The 19,059-nt window shown below is 31.3% G+C and overlaps 1 protein-coding gene across 2 annotated transcripts in view; it reads left to right on the top strand.

Annotated features, from left to right (window-relative positions):
* Window positions 1-19,059, top strand: part of COL11A1 (collagen type XI alpha 1 chain) — a 204,631-nt gene that overhangs the window by 170,627 nt on the left and 14,945 nt on the right. For both annotated transcript variants that reach the window (XM_075999901.1, XM_075999900.1), the window contains exons 55-62: window positions 8,319-8,372; window positions 8,524-8,631; window positions 9,226-9,279; window positions 17,142-17,195; window positions 18,091-18,198; window positions 18,700-18,753; window positions 18,864-18,899; window positions 18,995-19,048. In XM_075999901.1, the coding sequence (XP_075856016.1) occupies window positions 8,319-8,372; window positions 8,524-8,631; window positions 9,226-9,279; window positions 17,142-17,195; window positions 18,091-18,198; window positions 18,700-18,753; window positions 18,864-18,899; window positions 18,995-19,048 (522 nt within the window). The remainder of the gene's footprint in view (window positions 1-8,318; window positions 8,373-8,523; window positions 8,632-9,225; window positions 9,280-17,141; window positions 17,196-18,090; window positions 18,199-18,699; window positions 18,754-18,863; window positions 18,900-18,994; window positions 19,049-19,059) is intronic.

Raw genomic sequence — 19,059 nt, 5'->3', positions numbered from 1 at the left:
CAGCACACATACAGAGATTTAGGTTATATCTTTGTTCTACAACACTGAGGCAGTGTTGTGTAGTGAAATGCTCATCTATTTGCATTCTTATTCATTTATACCTGGGTTAGACCTCTGCATTTGCTAGTGAGATGAGATATGATTTAAGAACAGTTAATCTTTAATTCTTAATTCCTTTCTCTTTATCATGAGAATATGGATGCATTTTTGTATATTAGAAATAATTAGTTATAATAAAATATTAATAGCACATTAATAAAGCATACTATCCACCCCAAAATTTAGTTATTTGTGGCTTTAAGAATATGAAGCATACCCAATGATTTTTAAATTCAGAATTAAAGATTACATGATACTGATAAGTTGAAAGCAATTGGTAAGTTTCTTCTTTAGATTTAAATATGAGACTTAACTAGAGAATAGGAAAATCATGCTATACCCTTTTTTGCCAATATTTCTAACTAGACAATCTGGTTAACTATTCGAGTTAAAAAAAATAAAAACAATTGAAAAAATAAAAATATGTTTAAGTGCCTCAATGAGTTGTGTAGGATTTAAGATAATGTATTTGTAAAGTTATAATTGATCTTATAGATATATAGGCAATGGTCTCATTGAAGAGAGCCCAGAAAAGACATAAGGATATATGTTAACCTCATTTGTGACAAATTGAACATTATACAGCAATAGAAAATGGATAGAATATTGAATAAATTGTGCTGTGAGAGTTAATTTTCCATAGAAAAAAACGTAAAATGGACCTTACCAATGTCTATTTACAAAACTCGATTCTAATTGTGTTATAATCATAAATGTGAAAGGTAAATTTTGAAATATTTTAACAAAAATTATTAGAGAGTAAATTTTTTACCTCTAGCCATAAATTCTGGTCATATTGGTGTAATCAGAAAGGAATAGATAGATGTATCAAATAAATTACAATTTAAAAATTTTCTGTTTATCCAAAAATACTGAAATGACATTGAATAAAAAGATCTAACTAAAAGAAAATATTTCTAACATAGAGAAAACTTGAATAGAATCATTTTCCAGAATACCTAAGTAGTTCTTTCAAATTAAGAAGAAAAAAAGGAAAAACGAAAAAAACAATAGAAAAAATAAGCAAAAGACATGAGAAATTATTTGACACAAATGCCCTACAAATTTCTTATGTGTAGAAATCAAGAAAACATGTGCTAAAAATCACATTAAGATATTATCTTATATCCACCAATTGACAAACATTTACTATGACAAACTAAATATTAGAAAGGATATTTCAAAAACAATGGAGATTATCATACACAGCTGCTGCAAGTTAGGTGATACAACCCCTTTAGGGAAATAGTTCTATGTTATCTAGTAAAATATAACATGAATTTTTCCTAGCAACTGGTAATTCTATTTCTAAGTGCTTATCTAGGTGATACATTGCACATGGTCATCAAAAGACACATATAAGAATGCTTATACAGGCCAGGCATGGTGGTTCATGCTTCCAATCATAGCACTCTGGGAAGGCCAAGGTGGGACGATCACTTGAGGTTAGGAGTTCAAGACCAGCTTGAGTAAGAGTGAGACCCTTACTCTACACAAACAGAAAAATTAGCCAGATTTGGAGGTATGCACCTGTAGTCCCAGCTAGAGGATCCAGCTACTCCAGCTGGAGGATCTCTTGAGCCCAGCAGTTTGAGGTTGCAGTGAGCTAGCATGATGCCACTTCACTCTAGCCAGGGAGACAGAGCGGGACTCTGTCTTGGAAAAAAAAACAAAAACAAAAAAACCTCAAATGCTTATATTATCCTTGTTCATAATAAAACTCTAGAAAAAAAATGCATTGAGGTATGTTCATAAACTAAAATAGTTTATGGCAATAAAAATGAATGCATTACAGATGCATGGATCAACAGATTAATCTCAAAAAAACTAATATCAAGCAGAATATATAAATACACATATTTAGGTGTATGTGTATATGTTTATAACATCTATATAAAATGTTGAACTGGAAAAGATATGATTTCATTTATGTAATATTCAAAAAACTTTAAAACATGTTTAACATTCAAACATGAGTGTTAAAAATTATACAGAAAAGTTAGGCAATGGCTAACAAGTATTTAGGATGGTAGTTATCTCTGTGTGAGAAAGTAGATTACAGTAGTTTCAAGTGGCATGTAGGAAGTTTCCACTTTACAGATACTGCACTGTATTGTGTCATACATTTTTATGCTGAAAACCTAAGGTAATAAAATACTTAACTGAGTCATTCTTGTATCATTTTTTTCTTTAGTATAATTAGAAAGTGCTTTAGTGGAGATCACTCTTTGATTTTTGATGAATTATTTTAAAATAGCTTCATAAAAAAATTTTAGCAATGTTCTGTCCCCTCTTTTTAAATAGCAATTTATACAAATATGATGAGTTATTTTTAATCCATTCTAGTCACTTTATAAACAAACTTAGAAGTCTTTGTATTCATGAATTATTAATGACATGAGAACTGTGATGACTATGCATTGCTTACAAAGCTATTCACATCCACTTTGATGTAGAAGAAAAATCAACCTTAGGTCAGCCTATTGAGCAATAATATGCAGATTTTTCTCTTTTAAACATGGCATCATTAAATTGAACCTGAAAGCTATTTAACACAATGTGTTAAATTGTTTCCTATACTAGGTTGGGATAAACTGGCGTGCTTAATTGAACTAATCTGTTTTGCACAATGATCTATTTTCTTCATCTGAGTAAAACATATGTTAGCGGTGTGAAAAATTAATGTCAATAATCATATTACTAAAATTGTGATTTTTTTTCTGATTCAACACTAGCAATTAATGCTTGCACTGTATTATAGCCAACCAAACCAGTTAATTAGTCAATAATTCTAGTTTAGCTTAAGCAAATAGGTAGTTTAACTAAAAAGAAAACAATGAAAACACAAATTATTTCCTAAGGCAATTTGCAATCTATAAACTGATACTCTTCATTTCAGTTTCAGCACCAAGTATTCTAGAATGGTGTTGCATTAGAATCAGACAGAAATGGTTTCAAATCCTTATTTTGCTTACCTAAAAATGTAACTTGGAATAAGTTAATTTCTTTGAGTCTCAGTTTTCTCATTTTGCATAATAACTAATTATCAGTGATGAAGTGAGGAATAAATTAATAAAATGTATATCTAAAGCAGCAAGCCTGTTGCCTAAATTTATCAGCTGCTCAAAACAGTGGATGCTATTAAACATTGACTAAGAGTTTTAAATTGTAGTATGATTTATAAATTAAAGAAGCTTATTATTAAAAAAACAAATAGGTAACAAAAAGGTTGAAATATTTTCATCTAATTTCCCAATTGTAGAAGTAAATGAAAAGTTTGTTAGCAATAAATTCATAGTAACTTCATTAGTAGACTTCGTTTTCTTTCTTGTTGAATTTTGCTTTGTCATTAGAATTCTACAATGATCAATAATCCTGAACTAATTAGGTGATAAACATACAAAATATATACAAAATATTACTGAATTACATTTTCAAATTGCAGTATAATGTAATTCTATTGAAATTTATAGTTATCCATATGATTTATTCATCATGTAACATGTAAAGGAATTTCCTATGAAGATATTGCCAAAAAAGGAAGTGTTTAAATTCATGATAACTGCATATATTTTTTTAATAAAATGGATTTGCAAGACAACAGAGGTTTAGGACCAGTTTGAGAAATAATGAAGTGATGAAACAGTGACTTAATTGAGAAGGTGGTATTTGGTAACATAAAGTGCTCACTTAAATGGTATCACTCTATTTATGCACTGCACATGTGTGGAAACACTTTGTTTATACACTGGGTGAACACAGAGCATCTAATTCTGTAGGGATACAGTTCAGAGAGAATTCTATGAATTGAAACTAAATTGAGAATTGTCTCTGCAAACTTTTGGGTTCAGTCAGCAGACAGCAGTTCCTGATGCAGTAGCCAATTTAATATCACTTTCGTGAAATAGCAAGAAGCTATCTTATGAAATAAAACAATACGTGATCTACAGGCTTATAATTTGGCTGAATACCGAATTGCCTTACAATCTATTTTTCTTTAGTCCATCTAGAACATATGGTCTTACTTTAGCTTTGCATATATTTTGTGGAAATTAACATTTCTCCTATCTTTACTTTCCCCACTTTGGAGTCAACAGAAAAATAAGAATTTTGCTACACCTCATATCAGAAGTAGCAATGACTAGAAATGTGTTCAAAAGAATTACCACTTTTTTTCTGTGGGTGAATCTTACAAGTGAATGATAATAAAACTTCCTGATAGAATATTGATCACAATGTTGTGAGTGGCAGTGATACTGAGAAACAACATTCTAATGGTTATTGAACAAGTAGGAGAATTTAGTCATCATTTGTAGTACATGTATCTTCTTTCATGCATTTGTAATAACTTGAGGATAAATGTATATTTCCTTAAGGCACTAGAAGATCTGTGCAGCTTCTATCAATAAGCCATGGAATTTTAATACTCAAGTTATCGTTTTAGCTAGTTCCATGCGCTTTTATTTAAAAATATTCTAGAGCTGACTAAAATAATTTAAACATTATAACCTAGAAAATGCACATAGTAACTGGAATTTTTAGGAGTTCAGTTCATATTGCCAAAGGAAAGTTCACAATGAAAAATTAAAACAATAACTGATATTATTAATTGATTACAAAAACAAATGAAGTTTTAACTTTATATATACATACACGCAACATATATACACACATAGTGTGTGTGTATATATATTAATGTATATACACCCTATATATGCATAGTGTGTATGTATATATACACACACATTTATAGTATTAGGCAAATATATACATTATTAATTCCAATTACAAATTCAGACATTTGCTTTTACAAAGGTTCTTGAAAAATTCTTATATTCTATAAATGTATTGGTAGAAAATACATTGTAATAATAAAATAAGTTATAAGTTCTCTTAAAATTTGTTTGGTAGAAAACTATGCCTCCCAAGGAAAGTCATTATGAAAACAAAGTCTGCATTTAAATTGGGTACCACTGCAGATTATGCACCCATCTTGGAGATTCATTGTTCAAGAAGGATACTAAAGGTTCTGAAAAATCCTGAATTATATTTATTTAACTTTAGTTTTTATATATGCTAAATACTAGTGGGTTTTAACATTGTTTGGAAGAAACTGTCCTAATTTTTTAATGTGAAAAATGAGAACACTTGTTCATTTAATATGTTTGAAAATATTTACTCAAATTATTTAACTTTATACCAAACTTGGCATAGTTCATTTTGCTAATATTTCGTCAGTATTTCCCCTCAAGTCCTTGCCTTTCTCTAATTTTCCTCCTTCCTCTCCAACTCTCAAGCCACCACACATTAGTAATTACACACCCTAATATTCTGCTTCTGTATACCTACACAAATGCACAGACTCTTAACTAATACCCTGACAGAACAACCAGCAGCTCTCTAAAGAGTGTTATGTACTTTCCATCCTTATGCTTTTAAGCATGCATGTTAGTGTCAGAAGGTAAACTGTTAGAAACAACATCCCTCCTTCATCCACCTACACTGTAAGATTCAGATCAGAGGTTTAGGTTTTTAGGAAAATCTTCGATACTCCTAAACTGGATCATTGTACCTATTTTGTACACCTGCTTCATCTTTGTATATTTTTAAATGTATTGTATTTGTTAATTTTTATATTTGTCTTTGTAACTAAATTTCCTTAATTCCTTAGGGTTTTAATTTAATATTTTTATTTGTAGTCTACATGCATGTAGTCTACATGCATAGCATATTTCTGGAGCATAAGGAATATTTAAATGTTTGCAACATGAGTGGAAAAATGGATAAATTATATAGATAATCATATTCTATAATAAAACTTGAAGTGGAAAGATTATATTGATAGTTTATATGAAGACTATTTCTCATGGGTAGGAAAATCTGTTATAATACTGACTACTGGTAGAGAATTAACTAGGGCCTGCTTTATTGTGTCATGTTTTTATGAAGCATTTTCCAGTAAGAACACTCATTGCTTCATGGAAGAACAGCAAGTAGCTCACTAGATTAACTCTTTGCCCCTCTGTTTATGCAAACGTATGAGAAATAAATGACTAAGACAAGAATGTGTCCATAGTCTCATCTTTGTTTGTTTTGTGCTGTTACAGTAGAATGCCACAGACTAGGTTATTTCTAATGAACAAAAATGTACTGGCTCATGGTTCTGGAGGCTGGAAAGTCCAAGACGGGGGCCACATTTTGCCAGGGCCTTCTTGCAGGGTCAACCATAGTGAAAGAAGAAAGAGAGACAACAGTGAGCTAGAAATCGAACTTGGAGCCTCAAGCCATTTTATAGTAGGCATTATAATCGGTGGAGCACTCATGACCTAAATATTTATAACTCCCATTACGCTCCACCTCTCAACACTATTGTGTTGGGGATTAAGTTTCCGACACATGCTTTTTGGGGGGACATCTTCAAACCATAGCAGGTATTGGGAGTTTTTTTCCAATAGAAACTTTTCACTCTCCTACAAAAAGTGTGTTACTTGCTTTCATCTTAGTTTTTCTTAAAATTTTTCCTTTTGTCATCTGGAAAAAATATATAAGGAATAAATAAAACTGGGAAAATGAGAAAAAGAAGAGAACAAAGTTATTTAATAAGAATTTCTACCATGATAGATGTTTATTCACATAAGGAAGAAATTCTGTTGGGGTGGAGAAGCCCTTTATTTTAATGACAATTTTGTGGCTGTGTTGTAATTTATTTGTGCTAAGTGTTTCTGGGCTCTTCAAATGTAGATTGTCTTTTCTACTTTGGAGTAAAGGTGGTGTTTTTGTTTTGTTTCTAGACAATGGATGGCTTGCTTTTGTTAAAGTGAGATATTGATAAATCTTCTCTACTATAAAATTCATGTGTATAAATGTAACCTTTTGAGGTTAAGAGCATATAAACTTATGTCACTAGTTTAAGGAAAAGCTTTCATCAAATACGGAAAAGCTATTATTCTGTTGAATTTCATTATTCCTATTTCAAAAAGTAATAACAAATTTGCTTGTTTTATCTACTTTTTATAAGTTAGTATTTTAAATATAACACCAAGATAATTTATGGCTCAACATTTTAATATTCAAAAAAATTTGAAGTCTATGCTTTAATACAGAATTCCTCCTGCATAAATAGTATGAAATTTAAAAGAAATTCACTTTGAAGTTTGTTATTATTAACATATTGCTGCCTCCTCAAGAATGCATATAGAATTTATACATTTCTTATCATTGGGTTGAGGTACATTGAATGTCTAATAACAGATGAGGTTAAAGGATGATATTCAGAAAATAATTGCTAAAGATGTCTTTGGTGACTCAGAGATGAAATGAGTTCATGTAATTCTCTGCATTTGATGAAGTCCTTGATACGCATATTAAATGTGGATTTAAAAGACCGTATATGAAAGGCTGACATGTATTCACCATTAAAATATTAATATAGCATCAGAAAAAGAGAAAGTCATCCTCCTATCTTACTTATTCTCACCAATCAACACCAACCTTCAGCCTCAATCTCAGTTAATGATTTTGAGTACAATTTACTGTGAAAATTGAAGTAAATAAATGGAAAACAAGAGGGTCTGGGAAAAAATATAAAGCAGTATCTTGGACATCAAGTTTCTTTTTAAATCTTTCTGTACTTAGGCTTCTGTATGACATCTTCAGTGTAGACAATTTTTTTTCTATTTTTCTCCAATATTAGGTTTTAAAAAGTGATAGCAGTTTTAATGCTCCTGATTTATATGAATTATGTAGTGCCAGTATGAAAATACTATATCTGTTGACCATGATGATTTAAAATGTTTCTTTAGTTGGAACATGATCTTATAAGAATACGAGAACATATGGATGTTCTAAGATTAAGTAAGGGGAAACTCTTAAAACGCAATAGAGATGGAAGTAAAATCTGATAAATTCAGTTAATCTCTACTAATAAATGATATCTGAGTATTTAACACACTAAGGGTCACTTTTAATTCATATTTCTTTGGAAACTTTATTTTTACTGTTTCATTACATTGATGTGAAGTGATTATGTATAGTCTATTCTGTGTGTGAAGTTGATATGTAAAAAGGGATTTGGTTTTACTCATTGTGTTTTAAACCAAATAGCAATAAAACACAATTTGTAGGTCTGTTACAAATTAAATTGGAGTATTTATAAATAAGTCCTCAGTTTCATTACTTTTATATGGGATGCATTTTTAAATGCAATTTTATTTTTATAGGGCCCTCCTGGAGCTGCAGGTGCAGAGGGAAGACAAGGTGAAAAAGGTGCTAAGGTAAAATATATACCCGTATTTACATATATATAATAGATACCATGTTTGAAAATCTCATGCATACATCAGACAATATTTATTCCAGTACATTTCATAAATCAGAAAATATTGTCTAATTATTCATGTGTTCACATGTCTTATTTTCTAACAGGGAGAAGCAGGTGCCGAAGGTCCTCCTGGAAAAACTGGACCAGTCGGTCCACAGGGACCTGCTGGAAAGCCTGGGCCAGAAGGTCTTCGGGGCATTCCTGGCCCTGTGGTGAGCGCCTGTGCTGAAAGATGTTATTTTGAAAATAGCATTTATTTCTAAAAATGTTGTTAATGAACGTGTTTATGTTAGCATTATTTCATAATTTATTGTGTGGATGTTTTTATGGGAATTCAGTAAATATTATCTATAAAATCAGATACTCTTAAAATATTTAAGCATTTCATTTATTTAACAAGTTTATGGTGAAACATTAACTAATAAAGGAAGAACAGAAAACTAAACCCTTAGATCTCAATGATATAAAATTTTGTTTATATATATAAACATACATATATATGTGCCTGCTATTTGTACATAGAACATGCTATATACATGCTATATACATGCCTATATACACAGGTACCTATGTATATAGCATGCTCTATGTATAAATAGCAGGCACATATATATGTATGTTCCTGTGGACATATACACACAATAAAAAGACACAAAATTGCTTATAATATTTCTAGATGTTCTACATATGGTGGAATTCATAAGTGATGTTTTCCTTTCTTCCTTTTTGTGTTTCCAAAATTTAAAAAAGGAAAGAAATATGCATTCTTTTGTAATTAAAAAATCAATCATCTCTATTTTCTGTAGGGAGAACAAGGTCTTCCCGGAGCTGCAGGCCAAGATGGACCACCTGGTCCTTTGGTGAGTAGGATCTTTTTCATCATTTAAAGAGACAATTTATAACATAAAATTGTTTATAAGCTAGAATCTTTGAAATTGTAGCTATTAAATTATTTTAGATTTTGTATAATTTTCAAGAAAGTATATTACTCTTAAAAAGATAAAAATGATCTGTATAGATATGTGGTAAATATGCTACTTGATCAGAAGATTTTTCCTTTCTTTCACCCTTTGATTGAAAAAAAAATATTTCCACTCTGAATAAAATAACACTAATGACCCAACCAGTCCTTTTCCTAGTATGGGCAGTTTCCCCAAATGCATGCAATTACACTTAGTTTCCTGGCACTACATTTAAAAGAGTAATGCTGGCACACACAGTGATTTCTTGACCAAATAAATTGCTCTATTTATGAGTCATACAGGCTGAAATATAAAACAATAAACCCCATTAGTGAAGAAGGATGATTCTTACAACACTGAAGCTTGGTCACTATCATAAACTCTATGTACAAATAGCATGCTTGAGAAATACAATAAAGCATTTTGTTGACCAGCATACATACTATTCGTAGATGAGTTTATTATAGGATTCAAGGCTATCCTTGCTACAAAATTTGGGCAGATAGTGAAAAATGAAAGACTTACTCTTTAAAACTGTTAATTACTAGGTGACTTGTTTGCTTTATAAACAGATTCTATTTCATGCTAGAGATATTTGAACTTCATTGTCCAGAAATAGATATGTGTAAAGTGATTAATCAAAACAGCAAACATACACATAGCACACTATGCATGCGTGATGCATGTTAGTTTAAACAGTCAAATCCCTCCATAAATTTTATTCAAATTCCTTTTATCATGAACATGTTAATTATCTCAGAGATACGTACATACTCAGAAAGCCATCAAACCTGAATTCACGACCTTAATTTTTCAGGAGGAAGTTTGACCATTCAATTTAATAGAGATGCCACACCAATTTCCTCTAATATACCTACCAAATATTTCATCAGTGTTAATGAGATTACATTTAAAATTTTACTGAAAAAGTTAAAGATAACTTATTTAGTAACTAGATAAATTATCAAGTAACTAGATAAATTATCTGCTTGATTGACTTCAAGCAGATTAGCAACTATGTACATTGTCTCATCAGCATAGCAACAGGGCCTTGATTGAAGCAGGATCAGGTCCACATCTGCACCGATGCTTAGGAATATTCTCCTTAGATCTGGGTAAACTACTGCACAGAGTCAGAGCCTGGAAGAAAAATTACTTTGCCTTAATGTCACCCTAAAATTTGCCAGAGATTTTTCTTCCTGTTATTTCAGATTTTCCAATAAGTATTCTGACCTTTCTGCAGATGAAATAAAAAGCGCCATGCTGGAGGTTTCCTTCAGCAGATATTAAAAATAAAACCATCAGACATACCACCTGATTCCAGCTTGTAAAAGTTTGTTTTTCGGACTCTTAAGTAAATATGAATTTACAGTGCAAGAAGACAGAGCAACTCAAACCCTTTTAGGCAAAGTGAGAGATAATCAGCATGAGAGCGAGCAGCATGGGTGCATTCCGTTTTCTGACTGCTTGTTTTATTGGAGAGTACTTTTAACAGGAATAGATTTTAGCTTCTTCATAGCTTCAGTTAGTCTTGACTATGATACCTAATCTCAATGAAAATGATACTTAGTCCTCATGAGGTGAGTGTGGACAGACAAATCATCTTTAGAATGCCATTTTTGGCAATTTAATGAGCTTTTTCATTCAACTAAGAAAGATTTATTTTGGTAGATAATTTTTTAATCAAAATGAGAAGTATCTTATTATAGTTACTGGTTAAGATCATTGACTCTAAAGCCAAACTCCTTGGCTTCAAAACAAGTGCTATCACTTACTTGCTGGAAGACTTTAGGAAAGTTACTAATTTGTTTTTTAACTTTAACTTATTCATTTGTAAAATGGGAATATTAATAGCATCTACCCAATGATATTTATATATTTATAATATTTAAATGAGCTAAATTGGGATATCAGTATTTTCTACTCCATGGGATTCCTATGTTAATTAAATTAGTTATTTGTAAAGCACTTTTAAACTATTGATTGGCATCAGTAACACAAAATGAATAACTATTAAATGAATAAAATAATGGGAAATATATTGAAAAATAATCAATTTCATATTCTTAATGTAAAGTAACTAAATTTCACCTCATTTATGCATGTGTATCATATATAAACCTGTTTGTAAGTTGTTAGCTGTTCATTCAAATGTAATAGATCAACAAGTACAATTAACACTGACAGCAGTCAGAACATGATGTAATAAGTACTATGATAGAATCACATTGAGGATGCTAGGAACACTCAGAGAAAGACCATTTAAATCTCATCTCCTCTAGGGGCCATTCCCTGTTAGACATATGATAAGATTATTAAAGGAGAAAAGAGGCTTAAATGTAGTAAGATGTGGGTGGTGAGACTAGCAGAGATTTGAAAACATACAGGTTTCCATTAATCTCCAAAATTAATCTATGTGACAGCTATATGAATACTTTCTTCATAATGTATTTTTACTAATTATAATTACAAATATAGTCATACCCACTTCCAAGTCTACATAGGCTTCAATTTGCTCATCACTAGAATTCCACAAGTACCTACTGGGTCTCTTTTCCCCTTCTAGAAGCTGCCTGTAACTTCCTACAGTATTGCTCCACTGGTCAGACAAAGCTACCAAGACATTCCCCTTTTCCCAACTTTTAAATACAACTTAGCTATTCAGTAAGTACAAATTACCTACTTTCATCTTTCCACACTGGCAGCTACCTAATAAGACAATTGAACTCTATCTAACAGAGCATCGATTACCTATATAGGTAACAGTCGAACAATTCTATAGCACCCTTCTGGAGATGAAATTCTTTGGAATAGAGTAAAACAAACATAATAAAACTCTCAAAATGATTTCTGCAGGGTATGTGACCCCTCTATGTTATCAGCTCTACTAAAGATCAGATATAACATAGTATTGATTTGTTACTTTAAAGGTTAAATATTTCACATGGTAAAATTTATTTACATGTATGAATTCAACATATACACATACATACACATATACTTAGAATCACCATGTGGAACTGAGGATAGATAAGTAGCCCAGATGGGAGCTAATGGAAAGCTCACTAAGCCTAAAAACTGTTTTAAAGTTTTTAAAAATTTTTATTTGAATTGTCTTTGAGTAGTCCACAAACATTAAGGGAGAATAAGATTGAGCTTTTTAAAGAGTGATGATGACTAAATTCTGTTCTCTGTGGCAAAGTCAAAATTAACATGATTTAGTAATTTTAAAATCTAATCTTTATTTGATTTTTTGAAGGCAGAATTAACATGTTTTAATATTAAGCTTTTATTTTGTTTTGTTTCATATTCTTTTAATAACTTATTTGTTCTAATACACCTTAAAAATTATTTAGCATTTATCTTTGGATAAGTTTACTTTAGTATTATCATGCATTCCTTTGTTTCACAAAATGAAATATGTGATAGCATTATTTTTCAAACTATGAAAGACTGAATAAAAGGTAGGTTAGGATACTGAATTACAGTTTGATTTTGTTTAATACTACATTTAAACTGTTTGTAAACAGATTTGAGATGGGTAGCATTCTATAATTATTAAAAAGTTTTAAATAACAAAGCAGTTCCCTTTCACCAAATTTGACACCATTTACAATTTTATCTTCTAAATAAAGTGTAGGATCTGCAGTTTCTTTAAACTTGAATGCGCTAGAGTTTTGAGATATAGATCAAAGTAAATATTGCACAAAGCATAATATTGCGGAGGGGAAAATGCTGGCTTGTATTTGAAACATCTAAGAATGTATTGTCTCTATTTTCCTTTTCACTTTATTACTTATGAATTATGTATTTCCCTAGGGGTTTTCAATTAACAGTATCCTAAAGAGAAAATAGAAAATATGTGTACTTGGAATAACATTTTAATATTCAGAGTTGATGTTTTTGATCTGCTTCTGGTTCAAAGGGTTATTTATAACTACTCTCACTTTCATAATGTTACCAATTTCTATTTCCAGATGGTGAAAAATAAAAAGCTGATTTTGTTTGGCAAATTCGCCCTTAGATGTAGTTTGTAATTTCATGAGAGATTATTAGTTTAGAGGAATTAATACTCATTATCTCTAACTCTTTCATAAATAACATTTATAGAAAAGATTTAAAATGCATTTAAAACACAAATAATGTCTAGTATATTGCTCACTAAGCCTAAAAAAATTAAAATTACTAATAGTTCTTTCTTCTTGTTTGCCATTTTAGCTTATACTATTAGAATGGGATAAGAACGTTGATAGTTATCCATCTGTAGCATATCTAAAACTAATAAACTAATAGTTAACATTTGTATTATGCTTCACTTTTTATACAGTCTATACTGTGGAAAGTGAAACTACAGAGAAGGGGAGAGAGTTACTATATATTTAAAAGTGAATTTGGTAATATCCTTATAGTCTTCTTTTTATCTGAGGCATATCTACACTTAAAACTGCACATACTTCCTGTGAAAATAATTTACGTCTATTGTTAATAGAACAATGCAGGGAAATTGTCCATTTTTACATCAATACTTAAGAGAATTTCAAATTCATGAAATAAAATAAATATAAATATGCCAAATAATAGTCCAAAATTCTGCTGTTATACCAGGACTAATTTATGTTAGCGTTATTCTTACTCTTTCCTGATATTCAGAATTTCAGTTAGAGGAGGAGATTTCAGAAATGAAGAAATGGAAAGGGCCTGTCACTCATTCTTGCGGCAGCCCTGTGAGATAGAAATAATCCCCAGTTTGCAGATGAGAAAATGAAGCTTTCTTTGTTTAGCTAATTTAAATTGCTAATAAAGGAGTCTGGCTTCTGTGCCAGGCCTAATCTGTTCTGAACCCATACTAGTTTTCGTAGTGCATCTCACTGCTTGGATCAGATCCACAGCTCTTAATACTTTATATTCACAAAAATTATGGACTGAGATATAATGTGCTACTTCACATGGAAGAATCAAAGTATCCCTAGATGGGGGAAGAAAATTATTTACGATAGTCTTGTAGAAGATATAGTGATGTCTCATGAGGTATCCTGGTAAAAGTTAAAATTTGCTTGAATTATACATAATTCAATTCAATCAAAATAATTCAGACTTACAGAGAAACCATATGAACAGTTTGCCTTTGTTGCTTGGTGCCTTACTTGTTGCAGGCAGTAGTGACCTACCTAAATTACCTTGGCCCTAATTTCAGGAGTCACATATATATAAATCATTATTTAATGTCAGTTATACTTCTTCTGACAGCGTCTGTTGCCTGCTTTGTTTAATTTGTAATTTCAGAACAAAACCTTATTTTCTGTCGCCTTCAATGTTGAAGTACACCAATTTGTAGATTAAAAAGTTTGTTCAAAAATTGCCGTGGGTAGGGGGGAAGGGCTAAAAGTTAGCTGCTAAAGTCATGCAATAATTTTCATAAAAATATAACTTAAAAGGATAAAACTCATAGCCTTAGACTATAAAAAAGTTAAATTATTGAAATAGAGGTATACTTACATGAAGAAAGTAAATTTCTTCATTATTAATTTCATGAATCATTTAAATATGAGATTCAATTTAGAATTTACAGCTAAAAGTGCCATGTTGGGAGTGTAATTTGGAAAAGGCTAATTCTCCCAACTATTACATGAATTTTAAAAAACGAAGAATTTTTGTGCAAAACTCCGTTGAGCAGCCAGGGGTGAACTCCAATTAACTAATCAGAAAAAAAAAAGAAAAAGAAAACTTCACCTTTGGATGTGCGTATTTTGTAATGTGATGACAGAAGAAAATAATATTTTTCATGGAAAGAACATTGGGTCAAGTCATAAGACATGGGGTCAACTCTTTGCCTTTTCCATTGGCAAGCTTTGTGATCTCACAAAATTAATACGTTTCTGAATGTCTATTCCTTTGTTAATAAAAGGAATGGTATCTCAGTTGATTATTTCTAAAACTCTGCCAGTACCCAAAATTCTATGAGAATCTAGAGCAGGAATAACTTATACCTACTGGTTCTCTAGAATCTTTGGGCTAGAAACCTAATCAGCAGGTTAGTCCTGTGCTCTTTTGGTGTTCTTGATTTCAAGTGTTCTGATGGCAGTAAATTATTAAGAGAAAGAAAGTCATCAGGCCGGGCATGGTGGCTCATGCCTGTAATCCTAGCACTCTGGGAGGCTGAGGCGGGCGGATTGCTCGAGGTCAGGAGTTCGAAACCAGCCTGAGCAAGAGCGAGACCCCATCTCTACAATAAATAGAAAGAAATTAATTGGCTGACTAATATATATAGAAAAAATTAGATGGGCATGGTGGCGCATGCCTGTAGTCCCAGCTGCTTGGGAGGCTGAGGCAGGAGGATCGCTTGAGCCCAGGAGTTTGAGGTTGTTGTGAGCTAGGCTGACGCCACTACACTCACTCTAGCCTGGGCAACAAAGTGAGACTCTGTCTCAAAAAAAAAAAAAAGAAAGTCATGAAATACCATATGTTCTGGAATAGTTATACAATGACAATCAAGAGGCCTCATATTATAATTTGCTAAGGCCATTTCTGGCTCAATAGTAGGGATGTTCAGTTCAAGATTGAAGAAGTTTTGACATTTCTTTTTCTTTTCAAATCCTTCCCAGCCAAGTCATGCCATGAATGTTGCCTTCTCTCACTCTACTGTCTTCTGTATAGAAGCCTTTCCCTCTTACAACTTTTAGAGTCTAAATCAGTCCACTTCCTTAAAGACATATCTTCTTTGGTAGTTTGCTATATTTTCTTACTATTCTTTCGGAATATCTTTTGTGTTACCTACTGGAGTACCACCATTTTCTCCTTGGTTATTCCTATCACTCTGAGTAGTCCAAGATCATATGGCTATAAAGAATTGTGGACTTGGAACCAGAGTGTTAACTTTGAATCGCAGTCTTGGTACTTGGAAGTTAAATGATCCAGTTTCCCACAAATAAAAAGAACACAAATAGCTACTTCATCAGGATTGTCGTGAATATTGAAGATTGATAATTAAGAAAGTTTTGTAGACTGTGGGGTACCTTATACGTGCAAGATGTTATTGGGATTATTAGATATTCTATTATATCTCTCTGTCTAGTAATCATATTATTAGTAAAGGATGTCTATTTAAAGAAAACAAAGGATAAAAATTGAAATCAGAATTCAGAAAATTGACCATAGCCTGGCAGAAGTATATACTCCATTTTTAAGTCAGTATATACAAAAATTATATATTCTTATTCTGTAGAATATCAGGTAACCATTTTGAGACATACAAATATAGTTGTTATGGAAATATAAACAAAACAGTGTATTAAAATTTTTGTCAGTTTTTTTCCTGTGGTTATCAAAAATCAATTAACAGTCAAAAGTGTATTGATATCTTTTAAATTTTACTGAAAATACTGTAACCTTTGAAATTTGTTTAGCATAGAAATACTTGATTGACTAGATATATAATTTGGAAATTCCTTCTATAATTAGTGTAATTGAAAATGTATGCTTTTTTTTCTTGACTGAAAAACCATATACAGCATGTCTTATTTTTAACTTCAGTTTATTTGATCAAAATTTTCAATATTATGGTTTAATGTTATAGTTACAAAATAAACTATAATATTTTAAACATATAAATTTACTTAGAATCCTGTAAAATAAATTAACACTCATCATTATTAACTATTTTTGAACTCCATATTTCCAAAACCAAACTAGCTCTGTGACTAGTAATATAATACTCTAATTAATACCCATTCTATCTTTGTTTATTTTTTCTTATTATTTAGGGACCTCCTGGTTTACCGGGTCTCAAAGGTGATCCTGGCTCCAAGGGTGAAAAGGTGAGAATAAAAGAATGTGTTACAATTTTGATGTACTAAGAGCAGAGGCAGTTAACTTTTGCGGATTAAAAATCACTCAAAAGGAAATTTAAAACAATATCCTTGTCATTCTAACTGTGGAAAAAGCTTTGCATCTTTGGCCTCTCAGAAGTATTTAGAGAAGGGAAAATATGCAAATAGTGAAAAATGTATGAAAATCCAGTGCTGTATTTTCTCAGTGTTCCCTTTGAGGAACCATATGGAGAAAGCATATGGTTGTACTAAAATAACTATTCAGAAAATAAACAGGTGAAATAACAAAATACCCATTTTTATGTTTTTAAACATGAAAATAAAAATTTTAAACTATAAATATCTTACAAATAGTAATCTCATCTCCCAGAATTTATTCTGAGTTGTACCAGTTAGAAAAACTAAGTCTTTTTTATAATGGCATTAATGTTGTTTGTATTATTTTAAAATCTCTGAATGTCTTCAAAAGACTGCAAAGTCTCTGAAAAACAGATCATCCATATTAAATCAAGTGCTAATTAGGATAATGTGTTTTTGGTTGTTTATTTCACTCATATTATTTATGATCATCATTGCTCTTTTAACTGAAGGAATTCCTTGGGAACACTGAACATGATATTTTTAGAAAGCATTTTGTTCCATATTACTTTCAGCCTTTAATAAAACTGTCCTTTAAAGTAAGCAGTAAATGATCCAGTTAGGTGAGAGGAGGTTGGTTCTTAACCCTATATTCTACTCAGAGGGGTTATTTTATGTTTTTATATGCCTTTTTAATTTTTATTTTTGGGTTTCATGAATTTAATGTCCAAATATTTCATGACTAGAATTTAATAATGATTATAATTTAAATAGTATTAACATTTTTTTTCTCTGCCTTCCAAAGGGACATCCTGGTTTAATTGGCCTGATTGGTCCTCCAGGAGAACAAGGGGAAAAGGGTGACCGAGGACTCCCTGGAAATCAAGGGTCTCCAGGAGCAAAGGGGGATGGGGTGAGTAAAAATATAGATAATTTTTCCTGTTCCTTTTGAATAATACATACACACACATTTGCACATATTCCTTTAAACAGAATCAAACAAGTAATTTAAAGTATCTTTCCTAATTTGGCTATGTCAGTACTTTTTCAAAAACCTTAGAACAAATAAATTAAAAATATGATTTAAGATAGAAATCATAAAAATTACAGTTTGATAGTTACTTAAAAGGCATGTATTGAATTCTTATCACATGCAATTCTTATTCTGAGGTTTGCAGGAATACACACACACACATACGTATATGCGTATTTAAAAAAAGTATAAACATTACAGAAAAATGGGAGAAAATTTCAGATTATTTTGTTAATTAATTTTTAGACTCATGATGGAAAAATTTTAAGCTATTTTTTAAGTATTTTTGAAATCTCTAAATTTTGAATTCTCTAAATGTATGTAAAACATGACAATGGAATACTGAGGAAAGCTATTTAAATTGAATGATTCTCTCTCTAGGGAATTCCAGGTCCTGCAGGTCCCATCGGTCCACCTGGCCCTCCAGGCTTACCAGTAAGTACAAGACCAAAGAATCCTACAAGGTGCATTTAAGTTACAAATATACCAAAGTGAAACAAATGCTCTAGATTTTTATCTGTGCTTTTTACCTTTGCATTTTCTAGGGTCCTCAAGGCCCAAAGGGTAACAAAGGCTCTAGTGTAAGTACTTTTTGCTTTGGCATTTTAATTTTTCAATGAAACCTATTTAATTTCCTTTTCTCTATTTATATCCTCTCTCTTTTTCTTTCTAACAGGGACCTGCTGGCCAGAAAGGTGACAGTGGTCTTCCAGGGCCTCCTGGGCCTCCGGTAAGTGCATG

This window comes from Microcebus murinus, chromosome 2 (genome assembly GCF_040939455.1).
Source record: "Microcebus murinus isolate Inina chromosome 2, M.murinus_Inina_mat1.0, whole genome shotgun sequence".
NCBI classification, from domain to species: Eukaryota; Metazoa; Chordata; class Mammalia; order Primates; family Cheirogaleidae; genus Microcebus; species Microcebus murinus.
Note: the sequence above shows the minus strand (reverse complement) of the source record. Positions and strands in the feature narration are given on the sequence as shown.